Below are 20,251 nucleotides of genomic sequence, written 5' to 3'. Positions count from 1 at the left end.
ATGCTTAAGCAATGCCGGTGAGAATGCCGTTCCCAGGAAGAGCGGCTGCTCGGGGCGTGCGCTGCTTTTTCTCGTGCACTGCCTTTTATCGCGTGCTGCTTTTTTTTTCACGTGCTGCTTTTTTTGTAACAGTGAAAACATCTTCTGTTAGCGAAAACAGGGAACTAATGTAGGTCTTTCGTAACAGTGAGGTTTCGTAAAGCAAACGTTCGAAATGTGAGGGACACCTGTATAAAAATCACGAAGAGTAATGGTCCAAGAGCAGATCCCTGAGGCACTCCACTGGTGACTGACCTCCATGCAGAATATGACCCATTTACAACCACTCTTTGCCTTCTGTGGGCAAGCCAGTTCTGGATCCACAAAGCAATGTCCCCTTGGATCCCATGCCTCCTTAATTTCTCAATAAGCCTTGCATGGGGTACCTTATCAAATGCCTTGCTGAAATCCACATACACTACATCTACTGCTCTTCCTTCATCAATGTGTTTAGTCACATCTTCAAAAAATTCAATCAGGCTCGTAAGGCACGACCTGCCTTGACAAAGCCATGCTGACTATTCCTAATCATATTATACCTCTCCAAATGTTCATAAGTCCTGCCTCTCAGGATCTTCTCCAACAACTTACCAAACACTGAAGTAAGACTCACTGGTCTATAATTTCCTGAGCTATCTCTACTCCCTTTCTTGAATAAAGGAACAACTTCCACAACTCTCCAATCCTCTGGAACCTCTCCCGTCCCCATTGATGATACAAAGGTCATCACCAGAGGCTCAGCAATCTCCTCCTTCTCCTCCCACAGTAGCCTGGGGTACATCTCATCCGGTCCCGGTGACTTATCCAACTTGATGCTTTCCAAAAGCTCCAACACATCCTCTTTCTTAATATCTACATGCTCAAGCTTTTCAGTCTGCTGCAAGTTATCACTACAATCACCAAGATCCTTTTCCATTGTGAATATAGTATTCATTAAGTACCTCTGCTATTTCCTCCGGTTCCATACATACTTTTCCACTATCACACTGCTAGGTCCTATTCTTTCACGTCTTGCTCTTCACATACCTGTAGAATACCTTGGGGTTTTCCTTAATCCTGCCCACCTAGGCCTTCTCATGGCCCCTTCTGGCTCTCCTAATTTCCTTCTTAAGCCTGTTAGCCTTATAATTTTCTTGATCTCTAACAATACCTAGCTCTCTGAACCTTTTGTAAGCTTTTCTTTTCTTTTTGATTAGATTTATTACAGCCTTTGTACACCACGGTTCCTGTACCCTACCATAACTTCTCTGTCTCATTGGAACATACCTATGCAGAACTCCACACAACTGTTACCTGAACATTTGCCACATTTCTTGCGTACTTTTCCCTGCGAACATCTGTTTCCAAATTAAGTTCCAATTCCAATTTCCTGCCTGATAGCCTCATAATTCCCCTTACTCCAACTAAACGCTCTTCTAATTTGTCTGTTCCTATCTCTCTCCAATGCTATTGTAAAGGAGAAAGAATTATGATCACTATCTCCAAAATGCTGTCCCACTGAGAGACCTGACACCTGATCAGGTTCATTTCCCAATACCAGATCAAGTACATCCTCTCCTCTTGTAGGCTTATCTACATATTGTGTCAAGAAACCTTCCTGAACACACCTAACAAACTCCACCCCATCTAAACCCCTTGCTCTAGGGAGATGCCAATCGATATTTGGGAAACTAAAATCTCCCATCATGACAACTCTGTTATTATTACACCTTTCCAGGATCTGCTTCCCTATCTGCTCCTTGATATCCTTGTTACTATTGGGCAGTTTATATAAAAAAATAAATACCTTAACGTTTCTGAGGACTGCATGAAGCAGGTTAATATACTGGAACATGTCAATGTTAAGAAAGAGGATATGCTGGAACTTCTGAAAAACATTGTCTTCGGACTATTATTTAAATGGAGAGAGAATTCAAAGTTCTGAGATGCAACGGGACTTGGGAGTCCTTGTACAGGATACCCTTAAGGTTAACCTCCAGGTTGAGTCGGTGGGGAAGAAGCCGAATGCAATGTTGGCATTCATTTCCAGAGGAGTAGAGTATCAGAGCAGGGATGTGATGTTGAGGCTCTATAAGGTGCTGGTAAGATCTCACTTGGAGTACTGTGGGCAGTTTTGGGCTCCTTATTTAAGAAAGGATGTGCTGACGTTGGAAAGGGTACAGAGAAGATTCACTAGAATGATTCTGGGAATGAGAGGGTTAACATAAGAGGAACGTTTGTCCGCTCTTGGACTGTATTCCTTGGAGTTTAGAAGAATGAGGGGGGACCTCATAGAAACATTTCAAATGTTGAAAGACATGGATGGAGTGGATGTGGCAAAGTTGTTTCCCATGATGGCGGAGTCTAGTACGAGAGGGTATGACTTAAGGATTGAAGGGCGCCCAGTCAGAACAGAGATGCGAAGAAATTTTTTTAGCCAGAGGGTGGTGAATCTATGGAATTTGTTGCCACAGGCGGCAGTGGAGGCCAAGTCATTGGGTGTATTTAGGGCAGAGATTGATAGGTATCTGAGTAGCCAGGGCATCAGAGGTTATGGTGAGAAGGCGGGGGAGTGGGACTAAATGGGAGAATGGATCAGCTCATGATAAAATGGCGGAGCAGACTTGATGGGCCGAATGGCTGACTTCTGCTCCTTTGTCTTATGGTCTTATGGTCTAATGGGTTGGATGGGATATACCGCAAAGTTACTTCAAGAAGCGATTGTTTCACCTTTTCTGATGATCTTTGCGTCTCTTTGGCCATATAATTGGAGGGTGCCAAATGTTTTTCCTTTGTTCAGGAAAGGGAGTAGAAATAACCCTAGGATTTATAGACCAATAGTGGACAAATTATTGGAGAAGATTCTTAAAGACAGAATATACATACACAATATATGGCGAAGCATATAGGGATAGTCAGTGTGGCATTGTGGCATTGTGAGGGGCAGGTCATGCCTCATCAGCCTGAGAGAATTATTTGAAGTTGTGACAAAACACATTGATGAAGGTAGTGCAGTGGATGTGGTATTCAGTGAATGGATTTTAGTAAGGCGTTTAATAAGGTTCCCTATGGTAGACTCATTCGGAATGTCAAGAGGCATGGGATACAGGGAAACATGGCGATGTGGATACAGAATTGGCCTGCCCAGTGATTGTAGATGGAGCATATTTTGTCTGCAGGTCTGTCTATTGTCCTTGCATGTGTTGTGTACAAATCTAGGCAAATCGAAACACCTTCTCAAAATCACCCAGGCCGGGAGCTTTATTCAGGGTTTTAATGAAAAACAAACTTGTGAAACTGCAGAAAATTAAGTATTAGATTCAATACAGAATCATTGTGCCCCTGAATATACTAATATTATTTTCACAACCAGTGTTAACCAAGGTAATACATACCTGCAACTTTCCATAACTATGCCGTGTAGACCAGAGTGAATTTGTGGCACCATGATAGCTCATCCTGCCTTTAGAATACATTTTCTTTGGGATGTATCTATCCTACACCTTCTGAATTGCTCCCAAAAACTCCAGCCATTGCTGCTCTGCCATCATTCCTGCTCGTATCCCTTTCCAATCAGCTTTAGACAGTTCCTCTCCCAAGCCTCTGCAAGTCCCTTTACTCCACTGTAATACCGATACATGTGACTTTAGCTTCTCCTTCTCAAATTGTATGGTGAATTCTATCATATTATGACACTACCTCATAAGGGTTCCTGTACCTTAAGCTCTCTATTGAATTCCAGTTCATTGCACAACATCCAATCCAGAATAGCTGATCTGTTAGTGGGATCATGAAAAGGGCTCTAAAAAGCCACCTTGCAGGCATTCAACAAATTCTCCCTCTAGGGATACAGCACCAACCAGGTTTTTCCCAATCTACCTGCATATTGGAATCATTCATGACTATTGTAACATTGCCCTTTTGACATGCATTTTCAAGCTCCCATTTTAATTTATAGACCACATCTTTACCAGTTTGGATGTCTGTATATCTCACATCAGGGTAATTTTACCTTAGCTCTATATATATTGATTCAACTCCTTCCGATCCCGTATCACCAGTTCCTAATGATTTGATTTCATTTTTTACCCACAGGGCCACCCCACCCCCCTCTGCCTCCCTGCCTGTCCTTTTACTATAATGTGTATCCTTGGGTGCTATGCGTCCAACTATGATCTTCTTTCAGCCACAATTCAGTGATGCCCACAAAGTCAATCATTTCAATCTGTAACTGTGCTCCATGTTCACCTTCTTTATTCCGTATACTGTGTGCATTCAAGTACACCTTCAGTCCTGTGTTCATCAACCTTTTCAATTTTGTCCCCCTTTTATGTTGCAACACATCTCATTGGCTGCTAGCAGTCTCACTGCACACGGTTTGTAAACCAACTACCTCATCCCACTCCCCTGCCAAATTAGTTTAAACCTTCCCAAACAGCTCTAGAAAACTTGCCTGCAAGGACACTGGTCCCCCTCGGTGTAACCTGTCCCTTTCATACAGGTCGTACCTTCCCCAGAAGAGATCCCAATGATCCGGAAATCTGAATCTCAACCCCTTGCACCAGTTTCTCAGCCACACATTCTTCTGCCAAATCACGCTGTTCTTATCCTCACTGGCAGTAGCCCAGAGATTACTACTCTGGAGTTCAAGTTTTTCAGGTTGAACAAGCAGGAAAAGCTTAATCACTATAATTTAGCTTGCAATACTGTGACCATTTAGCACCATAATAGTACAAACAAGAAAAAATCTGCAGATGCCAGAAATCCAAAGCAACAGACACAAAATGCTGGAGGAACTCAGCAGGCCAGGCAGCATCTATGGAAAACAGTACAGTCGATTTTTCGGGCCGAGACTCTTTGAGAGGAGTGGAGAAAAAAAATGAGTAGTAGATTTAAAAGGTGGGAGAGGGAAGATGAAGTAAAGAGCTGGGAAGTTATTTGGTGAAAGAGATAAGAGGGCTGGAGAAGAGAAAGAAAAGAAAGAAAAGGAGAAAGAAAAGAAAAGGGGGGAAGAGCACCAGAGGGAGTCGATGGGCGGGCAAGGAGATAAGGTGAGAGAGCGAAAAGGGAACAGGAAATGGAAATGGAGAAAGGGGGGTGGTTGGGGGTCATTACTGGAAGTTCAAGAAATCAATGTTCATGCCATCAGGTTGGAGGCTACCCAGACAGAATATAAGGTGTTGTTCCTCCAATGACAGTGGAGGAGGCCATGGATTCACATATGAGAATAGGAATGGGAAGTGGAAATAAAATGGGTGGTCACAGGAAGATTCCATTTCTTCTGGTGGATAGAGCGCAGGTGCTCGGCGAAGCGGTCTCCCAAACTACGTCAGGTCTCTCTGATATACAGGAGGCCACACTGGGAGCACCAGACACAGTATATGACCCCAACAGGTGAACCTCTAGTAATGTCCCCTCCTCCACTTCACCATTCTCTATCCCCTTTTCCCTCTTTCATCTTATCACTGCCTGCCCATCATCTCCCTCTGACCTCCCACCCCCTTTTCATTCTTCCATGGCCATCTGTTCTCTTCTCCAGCCCTGTATCTCATTCACCAATTAACTTCCCATCTCTTCCTTCATTCCCCCTCCCACCCCGGTTTCACCTATCACCTTCTGTTTCTCTTTCCCTGCCCCCCTTTTAAATCTACTCCTCAGCTTTTTTTCTCCAGTCCTGCCAAAGGGTTTCAGCCTGAAATGTTGACTGTACTTTTTTCTACAGATGATGCTTGGCCTGCTGAGTTCCTCCAGCATTTTGTGTCTGTTGCTTGCACCATACTAGACAGTTTTTTATTCTATTTGTGCATTTTGTAAAAATTATCTATAAATTATAAACAAGAAGAAATCTGATGATTCTGGAAATCTGAGCAACACGCCCAAAATGCTGGAGGAACTCAGCGGGCCAGGCAGTGTCAAGGGTACAGTCAAAACAGTACAGTCGATGTCTTGGACCAAGACCCTTCTGCAGCCTATAACTTCTGGTAGATTTATGTTTTTGTGAGTGCTACTTATACGATACTGCATGCTGGGGATACGGCTGCAATTAAGTACTTAATTGCACTTGTGCATACATGTACTTGTGCATGACAATAAATTCGACTTTGATTTTGATTTTATAGCCCAGAATCTCTCGCCAGACAACAAAGCAGATGCTGCTGTCAATGGAGAGTAATACAAGTGAAGTTGCCTGTTATTGATGGGCTGACATGCTGACTGCCTGACATGCCGCTACCGATACCAACCAGCAGGGATGAGGCAGAAAGTGGCCGCAGGCTCTCTCTCCGGCACTGGCCAGCAGGGGGCAGCAGAAGACTCAGCCAGAGAGCGGCCGACCCTGGAAGGCGGGCTCGGACCGACTGGAGGGAAAGAGTTGCCGGCACAACCTTCCCCGCACCATCTTATCTCTGAAAATTTCTCCCGTTGCCGAGATGCTAAGTATTTTGCGCGCAGTTAACAATGTTCGCTCATTATTCCGTTTGGGTAGAAGGCAGGGAGTCGAGGCTGAGAGGATGCGGCATTGTTACAGCAAGGAAGAGCACGGAGAACTTCACAGTCCCAACTACCGCCTGTACCTGAGTGAGTGACCACGCTGGACCTAACGGCCTGCAACCATCGGCCGCCCTGGTAACCGTCCCCAGCAACAGGCCTCTGCCCTGGGCCACCGGCCCTGGTAACCGTCCCCAGCAACAGGCCTCTGCCCTGGGCCACCGGCCCTGGTAACCGTACCCAGCAACAGGCCTCTGCCCGAGTAACCATCTCCAGCAATAGGCCACTGCCCTGGGCCACCGGCCCTAGTAACCGTCCCCAGCAACAGGCCACTGCCCTGGGCCACCGGCCCTAGTAACCGTCCCCAGCAACAGGCCACTGCCCCGGGCAACCGGCCCTAGTAACCGTCCCCAGCAACAGGCCACTGCCCTGGGCCACTGCCCTGGGCCACCGGCCCTAGTAACCGTCCCCAGCAAGAGGCCACTGCCCCGGGCAACCGGCCCTAGTAACCGTCCCCAGCAACGGCCTACTACCCGGGGCCACCGGCCCTAGTAACTGTACCCAGCAACAGGCCATCAGCCCGAGTAACCACCTCCAGCAACAGGCCCCTGCCCTGGGCCACCGACCCTAGTAACCATCCCCAGCAACAGGCCACTGCCCTGGGCAACCGGCCCTAGTAACTGTCCCTAGCAACAGGCCACTGCCCCGGGCAACTGGCCCTAGTAACTGTCCCCAGCAACAGGCCACTGCCCCAGGCTAATAGGCCACTGCCCCGGGCAACCGGTCCTAGTAACTGTCCCTAGCAACAGGCCACTGCCCTGGCCAACCGGCCCTAGTAACCGCCCCCAGCAACAGGCCACTGCCCTGGGCAACCGTCTCTGGCGACTGTGCGCTGCCTGGTACTGGTACTACCCTATGCACCAGAGCCTCCCCTGTTCCATAGTGACAGGAAGTTTTTGCCATGGGACTGGTTGGGGTCAGTGCTCAAAATTGCAAGAAACAATTAGATGGACACTTACATCGCCACAGCACATAAAGCTAAGATCCGAGTCCTGGGATGAGTATAGAATGCCCTTGATGGACAGCACAAACATGGTGGGCTGAATGGCCACAGTGTCTAAACTCAAAGAAAAGTTCAATATCATATGCACAAATACACGAATGGACTTGTGCAATGAAAAACTTAGTTGCAATAATATCACAAGCACCCAGGCCATAAGATATAGGAGCAGAATCAGGCCATTTGGTCCATTGAGTCTGCTCTGCCATTTCATCATGGCTGATCCAATTTTCCTCTCAACCCCAGTCTTCTGCCTTCTCTCCATATCCCTTCATGCCCTGACTGATCAAGAATCTATCAATCTCTACCTTAAATATCCAATGATTTGGCCTCCACAGCTACCTGTGGCAAAGAATTCCATGGATTTACTACTCTCTGGCTAAAGAAGTTCATCCTCATCTCCATTCTAAAAAGATGCCCCTCTATTCTGAGGCCATGTCCTCTGGTCCTAGACTCCCACCATAGGAGACATTCTCTCCACATCCACTCTGTTGAGGCCTTCCACCATTCGATAGGTTTCAATGAGATTCCCCCCCCCCACCCATTCTTCTAAATTCCAGTGAGTACTGGCCCAGAGCCATCAAATGCTCCTCATTTGATAAGCTTTTCAATCCCGGAATCATTTTTGTAAACCTTCTTTGAACCCTCTCCGATGTCAGCACATCCTTTCTTAGGTAAGGGGCCCAACACTACTCTCAATACTCCAAGTGAGGCCTCACCAGTGCTTTATAAAGTCTCAACATTACGCCTTGCTGTTACATTCTAGTCCACTTGAAATGAATGCTAACATTGCATTTGCCTTCCTCACCACAGACTCAAGTTAACCTTTAGGGATAAGTACTTTTCACAACAACATAAACTAAACATAATTTATAGAAACACACATAAAAGTTGCTGCCTGGCCTGCTGCGTTCACCAGCAACTTTTATGTGTGTTGTCTCCCCGAATTGTTCCAGTTTCCCAGTTTGCTCCACACCGACCAAAGTGTCTCCCTGAACTAGTTCCATTTTCCCAGTTTGCTCCATAACGACCAAAGTGTCTCACTTAAATGAGTTCCATTTTCCCAGCTTGCTCCATACTGACCAAAGTGTTTCCCTGAATTAGTTCCATTTTCCCAGTTTGATCCATACTGACCAAAGTGTCTCCCTGAACTAGTTCCATTTTCCCAGTTTGCTCCATAACGACCAAAGTGTCTCCCTGAACTAGTTCCATTTTCCCAGTTTGCTCCATAACGACCAAAGTGTTTCCCTGAACTAGTTCCATTTTCCCAGTTTGATCCATACTGACCAAAGTGTCTCCCTGAACTAGTTCCATTTTCCCAGTTTGATCCATACTGACCAAAGTGTCTCCCTGAACTAGTTCCATTTTCCCAGTTTGCTCCATAACGACCAAAATGTTTCCCTGAACTAGTTCCATTTTCCCAGTTTGCTCCATAACGACCAAAGTGTCTCACTTAAATGAGTTCCATTTTCCCAGCTTGCTCCATACTGACCAGTGTTTCCCTGAATTAGTTCTATTTTCCCAGTTTGATCCATACTGACCAAAGTTTCTCCCTGAACTAGTTCCATTTTTCCAGTTTGCTCCATAACGACCAAAGTGTCTCCCTGAGCTAGTTCCATTTTCCCAGTTTGATCTATACTGACTAAAGTGTCTCCCTGATCGACGCAGTTTGGTCTGTACTGCACAAAACCTTTTCTATCCATGAACCTGTTGAAGCTTGTTAATCTGAAACCAACTTTAGATAAGATTGTTGAAGTGTGCCACTAAGTATTTTTTTAAATGGGATGATTTATTCTGTCTCTTTGTTTGTGACCCCGCCGCTCTCTCGCCTTGGTAAAATTGTTTTTCATCTTCAGGTTTTACTTGTTACTTAAATTGTATTATATTCGTTCGCATTGGGATCTGTAAATTTCGATGAAATGCATAAAACTGAGGATTCCAGATTTGTTAATTAGTTCCCTTTGCTAAGGAATATAAGTTCTTCATAATTACTGTCAGAAGTAATGACAGAAATGGTCTTCATAACCTGACTTGTAAAAATGTATAACCATGATTATTTTCTTCCATTTGCAGAGAACTCTGATGGTAAATACATTTCACCTTTTCATGATATTGCACTATATGATGTGTTTAACAAGGTAAATAGTTCAAGATTGCTTTTGCTATGCTGTAGTGCAAAATCATATAGAAGTTACTTGTTTGACCAAACGTTGATCGACTGTTCAGGCTTCACTGACGGTCTGCATTCACTGATTTTCTGAATTATTTGGTCCAAAACTGGCACCTTTTAAAGTATGAAGCAAATTTTATTGCACATTCTATCAGGTAATTTTTACAGCTACTAAAATAAAATATTTCCTCCCCGGTGTCATAACTCATGTATGTTTTCCACTGGCTATTGTAAATTAGCATTGTAATTCAGTAAGTCCACTGAATTGTTCTAATTACCTTTGTTGCTACAGCAAGGCAAAATCTCAGACAGAACTTTGAAGCCAACAATCAGGAGCCCCAATAGATTTTTACTGACAGATGGTAAATGATTCTTTGACATAACTCCTATGTTAGCTGATCTCACCATGGAGAGGATCTTGCTTTAACATCAGGCCATGCCAATGATAATTGTAGAAATGACACATTGCCCTCATGTCAACTGGATTATGTGCTAAAGTCACTGAAATTTGATTTGAGTGCAGTCATTAAAACCTGCAGCAACTTTGTAAATATTTTTGCATTGAAATAAATGTAGATTATTTTGTTGCATTTCCAGCTGCATTCTCGTATTTGCTTTGTTCAAAATGGTGGCTCTTATGCTGTAATGCATTTCTGATTTTTTTGGGAAGTTTTGGCTGAAATTTACTAGGCAAGGAAAGCAGATGCCAGTTTATTGAGTTTCTAAGGTTCTGCAAGGTCTCTAGTGGATTAGATTAAAGCAGAACGTTGAGGAGCATCCTAGCTGGGGGTAAGTAAGGCCCTCCAGAGCAGAGACGGATACAATTTGTCGCCAGCGTTGTTACAGGAGTTGCCAGTCAACGTTGAACTCAATGTAAGACTGCCTTAGCAACTGTCCCTAAAGCAGTCCTAGTTGAGGGTGTGGAGGAGGACTTGCAGTAAAAGTATTACAGTAAACTATAAGCAGGGTTCTTATGTTAAGAACAGAACATCAAGATACTACAAGAAGGAAATTTTTCTCAAATTGATGAAAGAGAATGTATGACTAAAAACACTGAAAAAAGCTTCAGTAAAAGTTACAAACACAATCCCAGGCAGTCGGTATTTCCTGATGTTAAATACCAGCTGACTGTTACCAATCTGCACTGTAAACCTGGCAGGTTGCACTTCAGTCAGCATTCTCATTCTAACTGACCAGTGAGCTCTCGTTGCCCCTCAACTTGCAGCAGCTCCAGCTCCACACCAGATGGCACTACAAAGCAATCATACACCTGTTACAAAGCTTGAAGGCTCACTCCCCAGAGAGAGACAGAGTTTTGTTTCAAGTTCTTGGGTGCAAATTTGTCCTGGTCCAGCCACATGGACACTATGACCAAAAAAACACACCGACACCTCTAGATTCTCAGCGAGCGAAGGAAAGCTGCCATGTACCTGTGAATTCTGAACAATTTTTACAATGCACTATAGAAAGCATCTTATTCGGATGCATCACAGCTTGGAATGGCAACTGATCTATGCAAGACTGCAAGAAGTTGTGAATGTAGCTTATTGGATCACACAGACCACCTTCCCCTCTATTCACTCCACGTACACTTCCCACTGCCTTGGGAAGCAGCTAACATTATCAAGGACCTATCCCACTCTGGTCATTCTCTCTTCTGCTGCTCAGTAGAAGATAATGGGAGCACAAAGCACCGGACTCGAGGACAACTTCTGTCCCACTATCATTAGCAGACCTCTCATATTGCTGAAAGATGAAATTGAGCTGCCAGTCTACCTCTCCATGATCTTTTCACTTTATTTATCAACTTGTCTTCTTCATAGCTGCAACACTATATCATGCTTTTTGTTTTCTTTCTACTGCTTTGATATGGCATGATCTGTCTGGAGTAAAACAAAAGCTTTTCACTGTATCTTGGTGCATGTGACAATAACATCAATGCCATTGATATAACTAATGTTACTTTCATTATGAATCATATCTTGAAATATTGGGCAACACACATCAAAGTTGCTGGTGAACGCAGCAGGCCAAGCAGCATCTTGGAAGAGGTGCAGTCGACGTTTCAGGCCGAGACCCTTCGTCAGGACTAACTGAAGGAAGAGTGAGTAAGGGATTTGAGAGGGGGAGGGGGAGATCCAAAATGATAGGAGAAGACAGGAGGGGGAGGGATGGAGCCAAGAGCTGGACAGGTGATTGGCAAAAGGGGATACGAGAGGATCATGGGACAGGAGGTCCGGGAAGAAAGACAAGGGGGGGGGGACCCAGAGGATGGGCAAGAGGTATATTCAGAGGGGCAGACAGAGAAAAAGGAGAGGAAAAAGGAATCTATGTTCCGTGCCTATTCTGGTATCTGTCCCCAACTTTTCCTTCGCTACATCGACGACTGCATTGGCGCTGCTTCCTGCATGCATGCAGAACTCATTGACTTTATTAACTTTGCCTCCAACTTTCACCCTGCCCGCAAGTTTACCTGGTCCATTTCCGACACCTCCCTCCCCTTTCTAGATCTTTCTGTCTCTGTCTCTGGAGACAGCTTATCCACTGATGTCTACTATAAGCCTACTGACTCTCACAGCTATCTGGACTATTCCTCTTCTCACCCTGTCTCTTGCAAAAATGCCATCCCCTTCTCGCAATTCCTCCGTCTCCGCCGCATCTGCTCTCAGGATGAGGCTTTTCATTCTAGGACAAGGGAGATGTCTTCCTTTTTTAAAGAAAGGGGCTTCCCTTCCTCCACTATCAACTCTGCTCTTAAACGCATCTCCCCCATTTTACGTACATTTGCTCTCACTCCATCCTCCCGCCACCCCACTAGGAATAGGGTTCCCCTGGTCCTCACCTACCACCCCACCAGCCTCCGGGTCCAACATATTATTCTCCGTAACTTCTGCCACCTCCAACGGGATCCCACCACTAAGCACATCTTTCCCTCCCTGCCTCTCTCTGCATTCCGCAGGGATCGCTCCCTACACAACTCCCTTGTCCATTTGTCCCCCCCATCCCTCCCCACTGATCTCCCTCCTGGCACTTATCCGTGTAAGCGGAACAAGTGCTACACATGCCCTTACACTTCCTCCCTTACCACCATTCAGGGCCCCAAACAGTCCTTCCAGGTGAGGCAACACTTCACCTGTGAGTCGACTGGGGTGATATACAGCATCCGGTGCTCCCGATGTGGCCTTTTATATATTGGCGAGACCCGACGCAGACTGGGAGACCGCTTTGCTGAACATCTACGCTCTGTCCACCAGAGAAAGCAGGATCTCCCAGTGGCCACACATTTTAATTCCACATCCCATTCCCATTCTGACATGTCTATCCACGGCCTCCTCTACTGTAAAGATGAAGCCACACTCAGGTTGGAGGAACAACACCTTATATTCCGTCTGGGTAGCCTCCAACCTGATGGCATGAACATCGACTTCTCTAACTTCCGCTAAGGCCCCACCTCCCCCTCGTACCCCATCTGTTACTCATTTTTATGCACACATTCTTTCTCTCACTCTCCTTTTTCTCCCTCTGTCCCTCTGAATATACCTCTTGCCCATCCTCTGGGTCCCCCCCCCACCTTGTCTTTCTTCCCGGACCTCCTGACCCATGATCCTCTCGTATCCCTTGGAGCTCTTGGCTCCATCCCTCCCCCTCCTGTCTTCTCCTATCATTTTGGATCTCCCCCTCCCCCTCCAACTTTCAAATCCCTTACTCACTCTTCCTTCAGTTAGTCCTGACGAAGGGTCTTGGCCTGAAACGTTGACTACACCTCTTCCTACAGATGCTGCTTGGCCTGCTGCGTTCACCAGCAACTTTGATGTGTGTTGCTTGAACTTCCAGCATCTGCAGAATTCCTGTTGTTTGCGTTGAAATATTGGGCCATTTGTTTCCTGATCACCACTAACTCTGTCTCCAATTCCAGCTCCAGGCCATTTGCTGTTTCCACTTTGTCACTCTCCAGCACCCCTGTTTGCTTTGGAGTTCAGACAGTGAGCACTCCTGCCCATCCCTGCTTCTTTCCCTCACTGAGGAAATGGACAGAAAGGGAAGTGAGGGGAAAAAGTGGAATATTGAATACTTTCGAATTAAGAAACAAACAATCATTGTAACTTAAAAGAACTCATTGGCATAGAAGGTAATTGATAAATTTAACCTGTGTTGTGGAATATGCAGTTTTTGGCTTTCATTTTCTAAATGGATAGAGTTTGGCAAACTGTTGGAAGAACAGATATTGAAACCTAGTGCATCGGTAGAAAAAAATAATCAAAAGAGCTTATGTCTTATTACTTTTATCCTTAAAGAACTGAAATATAGGGAGGAAAATGTTACACTTCTATCTGTAACATTTTAATGCAACTTATCTAACGTACTGCATCAGTTAGATATTTTGAGCATTGTGCTTCGGGAAAGAGATTTAAAATGATGAAAAGGATGTAAAAGGATATGCATTGGGATACCATTGTTCCAGATAGGAGATATCTGGAATGAATGGGCATCGGTTCAAAATTGGAGGTAAACCATTTAACATTGAAATTGGGGAGTTAACCTTTGACACGGTAGATGGCGCAATTCTCTTCCTTAAATATTCCAGGTGCTAATGGTCAGTTCAACTTTTCAAGCTCCAAGATTGTTTGATGTCATTTCCAGTAAGCAAGTGTAAAAGAGAACAAAGTAATTGTTGCTCCAGATCTGATGCAATACAAAAAACACAGTAAGATAAAGAATGCAATTATAAATATAAAAACAGAAGATAGCTTATATCCATAGATTGATTGTATGTCCATAAAGTGGTGCAAGTGGTCTGCATAAGGTGACACAGGAAGGATAAAGTAGTGGTGGTGAGGAATTCAAAGGGGTGGGTTAGTGGGTGCAGGTGTTGATCAGCCTTACTGCTTGAGGAAAGTAACTATTTTTGCTATGTAGTCTCTCTAACTAGAGAGGGGTTATGAATTTGAGTTTCAGTCAGTCATGATCTAATTGAGTAGTGGAACAGGCTAAATGACCTCATTTCTGTGTTTTTGTCATTCGTTTATTGGGAGGATTGGAAAATGGAAATGCAATTGTTAAAAGATCATTGAATGTGTGCCCATAAAAAGTCAGCATTAGGGCTGGGATGTAGCTGGGTGAAGTGCCTAGCACCATGCAGCTGAAGCAGCAGTTTAGTTGTATTACTTCCAATTTAATGTACTCCATTTACTGCTCATGATATGGTCTCATGGCCACTGGAGAAACATCAAATGGGTGACCATTTTGAAAAGTATCTCCATTCAGTCTGCAAATGCGAATCCAAATTTCCAGTGCCTATCATTTTAATTCTCTGTTCATTCCTAACCCAACCTGTCTTTCTTTGGCTTGTCACCTTCTCCATCTCACCCCCATTAATCCAACTTAAGCTCACCGAACACCATCGCATCATCTGACTAAGTATATTAGCACCCCAGAGCTCAACCATGAATTCACAATTTTAGGTAACTAGCCTTTCCAGTTTGCTTGAAAGATCGTCATTACTCTGGTTTTTCTTCTTCCACAGATACTATCTGGCATGTTGAATATTTCCAACATATTCTGTTTTTATTTGTGACTTCCAGTATCTGCCGTGTTTTTGCCTTTTTAATTTTAAAATTAGTCTAGGTCATGAGTAGTTTAAATTCCATTTGATTTAATAATTTCTTTGATTGTGATAAAGTAGAACAATGGAGTACGACCAGTGAAGGAGCTGAATCGTTGATAATAATTGTGGAATTTCTCTTTGGAAGGGCACATCCTAGGAAATCCAGAAATTGCTGTCAATTTCATGGGGCACTGATGACAGATACATATATCAGTTTTACAAAAAAATACTATTATGACATCCAGCCCAGATGTCCGTGGATGCAGAAGTCAGATACAATGATGCAATTCAGTGATATCTCGCCTCACCTCTCCTTATTCTCCATAAACTACTTCTACTTCAAGAATGGTCCATCATATTAAATCCGCCATCCTGCCCTTTTCCCGTAGCTCTGTATATTGTTCCATTTCAAATATTTAATCAGGTTTGTTTTGAAGGTTACCATTGAATTGTATTCAGCAAACTTTGAGATAGTGAAGGGATGAGAGGTTGTAAGTAAATCTGGCTTCTTGAACCCCTCTACCTGTTTTACCTCACTGATTGTAATTGTGCCTTCCAACGCACAGGTCCAAATTCTGGAATTTTCTCAATACGTAATTCCATTCCTCCACTTCCTTTTGTAGCTTTAAGATACTTCTGTAATTTTAGCTCTTTGATTTTTTTTTTGTTTAGCTTTCCTATTGTCCCCTTTTTGACCACTTATCAATCCCACTCCTGATTTTTCACTCCCTCTATCATCCCAACTCCCACTCTCCTCCCTCTCCTATCTCCTATCCTGTTCCCCTAATTTCCATTACAGGGTACTTAGAAATAAGGTCATTTTTGTTATCACTTCCACAACATTCAATGTACTGTAGTATATAAATTTGGTCTAGAATTATACCTAAAGGCCATCTTTGCTGTTTTTAAGCCAAATGTGGGATGTTTTGGATGTGTTGGTTAATCAGATAATATCCATTTTTATTTACTTTTGTTGTAGATATTTTAAAGTATCCTGCCATAATGCACCAATCATGAGCCACAATTCTCTAAATTTCAACTTTGATTGTGGCATGGGATGCATAAAATGAAGAAGATTATTGACATTGCTCAAATGCACAGCTGAAGAAATGGTGCAGGAGTCAGAGGTTCAGATTTCTGGGTCATTGGGATCCCTTCTGGGGAAGGTGGGATCTGTACAAAGGAGACAGGTTACGCCTGAAGCCAAAGGGGTCCAATATCCTTGTGGGCGGGTTTGTTAGAGCTGTTCAGGAGGGTTTAAACTAATTTGGCAGAGGGATGGGAACTGGAGTGATAGTGCTGAGGATGAGATAGTTGGTTTACAAACAGGGGCAGTGTGTATTTAGACTGCTAGTAAGGAGAAGCTAATCATAGGCAAAATTGCAGTCAACAGGATGAGTTGCAAAACAAAAGGAGAACAAAATTGAAAAGAGTGATGAATACAGGAATATAGAAGGTGTTATATTTGAATGCTCACAGTGTACAGAATAAAGTAAATGGTCTTGTAGCACAGTTACAGATTGGCTGGTATGATGTTAAGGGCATCACTGAGTCGCTGCTAGCAAAAGATTATAGCTGGGAACTTAATGTCCAAGGATACACATGGTATCAAAAGGACAGTCAAGGAGGTGGAGGGTGTGGTGTGGCTCTTCTGGTTTAAAAAAAAATGAAATCAAATCTTTAGAAAAAGATGACATAGATTTGGAAGGTGTTGAATCATTGTGGGTTGAGTAAAGGAACTGCCAGGGTAAAAGGACCTTGATGGGAGTTATATACAGACCCCCCCCCCCCACCAACAAACAATAGTAAGGATGTGGTCTGCAAATTACAATGGGAGATAGAATATGCATACCAAAAGGGCAATGTTACAATAGTCATGGGGGATTTCAATACGCAGGTAAATTGGGAAAATCAAGTTGGTGCTGAGTCCCAAAAGGGGAATTTTCCAGAGTGCCTACAAGATGGCTTTTTAGAGCAGCTCATGGTTGAGCCCACTAGGGGATCAGCTGTTCTGGATTGGGTGTTATGTAATAACCAGAATTGATTAGAGAGCTTAAAGTAAAAGAACCCTTGGGGCAAATGATCACAATATAATAGAATTCACCCTCAATTTGAGAATGAGAAGCTAAAGTCAGATATATCAGTACTACAATGGAGTAAAGGGAATTACAGAGGCATGAGAGAGGAGCAAGCCATAACTGATTGGAAGGGCACACTAACGGATGGCAGCGGAGCAGCAATGCCTGGAATTTTTGGAAGCAATCCCAAAGAGAAAGAAGTATTCTAAAGGCAAGAAGACACAAACCTGAACGTGGAGAAGACAAAGGAAATCATTGTGGACTTCAGAAAGGTGCAGGCGAACCATCCTCCTCTGCGAATACATGGCTCCCCACGTAGAGAGAGAATTAAGTGCACCAAGTTCCTGGGAGTTCACATCACAGATAACCTTACTTGGTCCCCTAGTATCACCTCCCTGACCAAGAAGGCACAGCAGTGCCTCCACTTCCTGAGAAGATTGAGGCAAGCAAGGCTTCCCTTACCCACCCCCCCATCTTAATTGCATTTTACAGTAGCGCTATTCAGAGCGTCCTGACAAGCTACATCTCCATCTGGTATGGTAGCAGTCGAGCATTGGACCAGAAGTCCCTACGAAGGACTATGAGAACAGCTGAGAGGATCATAGGGTCTCCCTACCATCCATCGGGGACATTTATCAGGAACGCTGTGTACATAGGGCCCTTAGTGTTATTAAGGATCTCACCCGTCCATTCAATATCCTCTTTGACTTTCTACGATCAGGTGATGCATAAGAACAAGGACAGTCAGGTTGAGAAACAGTTTCTTCTCCCAGGCCATTAGGTTTCTTAACTCCCAGCTGCATGGTATTGGAAGTGTCACTGATTAATCTGTTCCGTACCTTACAATATTTAATATTAATTCATTTTAGTTTGTTACTTATATGTGATTCATCTGTAGATGTTATCCTTACCTTTGTAAGTTATCATGTGTTATGTATGTTATGTGTACTATTGTGCTTTGCAGCCTGGTTTGGAGAAGATGTGGTCACATTTTTATATACATTATATAGATATATATGTTATATACATGTATGACTTGACAACCATAGCTAACAAGAAAAGTCAAAGCCAACATAAAAGCCAGAGAGAGCGTGTATATTGGAACAAAAATTAGTGGGAAGTTAGAGGATTGGGAAACTTTTAGAAACCAACAGAAGGCAACTAAAAAAGTCATTAAGAAGGAAAAGATAGAATATGAAAGTAGGCTAGCCAATAATATTGAAGACGATACCATAAGTTTCTTTAGCTATATGAAGTGTGAAAGAGAGGCAAGAGTAGATATCAGACTGCTGGAAAATGGTGCTGGAGAGGTAGTAATGGAGATCAAGGACGTGGCGGACAAACTGAATAAGTATTTTGCATCTGTCTTCACTGCAGAGTAAACTAGCAGTATGTAGGAAGTTCAAGAGTGTTTGGGGGCAGAAGTGTGTGAAGTTGCCATTACTAGGGAAAAGATTCTTGGGAAACCGAAAGGTCTGGAGGTAGATAAGTCACATGGACCAGATAGTGTACATCCCAGGGTTCTGAAAGAGATTTTGGAAGCATTAGTAATGATCTTTTAAGAATGAATACATTCTGGAATGGTTCCAGAGGAATGGAAAATTGGAAAAGTCACTCCACTCTTCAAGAAAGGAGAGAAGCAGATAAAAGAAATGATAGGCTAGTTAGTCTGACCTCAGTGGTTGGGAAGGTGTTGGAATGGATTGTTAAGGATGTGGTTTCTTGGAGGCCAATGATAAAATAGGCTGTAATCATCATGCTTTCCTTGAGGGAAAATCTTGCCTGACAAATTTGTTGGAATTCTTTGAAGAAATAATAAGCAGGATAGACAAAGGATATTCGATGGATGTTGTGTACTTGGATTTTCAGAAGGCCTTTGACAAGGTGCCATACAAGAGGCTACTTTACAAGTTAAGGGCCCCTAGTATTACATGAAAGATTCTAGCATGGATAAAGCACTGGCTGATTGGCAGGATGCAAAAAGTGGGAATAAAGGGAGCCTTTTCTGGTTGGCTACCGGTGACTAGTGGTGTTCCACAGGGGTCTGTGTGGGGACCAGTTCTTTTTAAATTATATGTCAATGACTGCGATAACAGAATTGATAGACTTGTGGTTAAGTTTGTGGACAATATGAAGATAGGTGGAGGAGCTGGTAGTTTTGAGGAAATAGAGAGTCTACAGACTTAGATGGATTAGAAAAAGGGCAAAGAAGTGGCAAATGGAATACAGTGTTGGGAAGAGTTTGGTCATGCACTTTGGCAGAAGAAATAAAAGGCTAGACTTTTCTAAATGGAGAGAAAATTCAAAAATCTGAGGTGCAAGGAGATTTGGGAGTCTTTGTGCTGGAATCCCTAAAGGTTAATTTGCAGGTTGAGTCAGTGAGGAAGGCAAATGCAATGTTAGCGTTAATTTCAAGAGAACTAGAATATAAAAGTAAGAATGTAATATTGATATTTTATAAAGCACTGGTGAGGCCTCATTTGGGGTATTGTGAGCAGCCTTGAGCTCCTTATCTAAGAATGGATATATTGACATTGGAGAGGTTTCAAAGGGGGTTAATGAAAATGATTCTGGCTAGTCATATGAAGAGCGTTTGATAGCTCTGGGCCTCTATTCACTGGAATTCAGAATAATGGCCTCATTGAAACCTATCAAATGTTGAAATACCTCAGTAGAGTGGATGTGGAGAGGATGCTTCCTTGAGTCTAAGACCAGAAAAGTCAGCCTCAGAATAGTGGGCAGCCTTTTAGAACAGAGATGAGGAAGAAATTCTTAAGCTAGAGAGTTGTGAATTTGTGGAATTCTTTGCCACAGGCAGCTGTGGAGGCCAAGTC

The 20,251-nt window shown here is 43.6% G+C and overlaps 1 protein-coding gene across 4 annotated transcripts in view; it reads left to right on the top strand.

Moving 5' to 3' along the window:
• The first annotated feature begins 6,331 nt into the window (after positions 1–6,331).
• Positions 6,332–20,251, top strand: part of LOC140211752 (inorganic pyrophosphatase-like) — a 69,172-nt gene continuing 55,252 nt past the window's right edge. For all 4 annotated transcript variants that reach the window (XM_072281891.1, XM_072281890.1, XM_072281887.1 and 1 more), the window contains exons 1-2: positions 6,332–6,594; positions 9,638–9,702. In XM_072281891.1, coding sequence (XP_072137992.1) covers positions 6,447–6,594; positions 9,638–9,702 — 213 coding nt within the window. In that variant the 5' untranslated portion in view covers positions 6,332–6,446. The remainder of the gene's footprint in view (positions 6,595–9,637; positions 9,703–20,251) is intronic.

Source organism: Mobula birostris, chromosome 17 (assembly GCF_030028105.1).
Source record: "Mobula birostris isolate sMobBir1 chromosome 17, sMobBir1.hap1, whole genome shotgun sequence".
NCBI classification, from domain to species: Eukaryota; Metazoa; Chordata; class Chondrichthyes; order Myliobatiformes; family Myliobatidae; genus Mobula; species Mobula birostris.
This window is presented reverse-complemented; position numbering and strand designations above follow the sequence as displayed.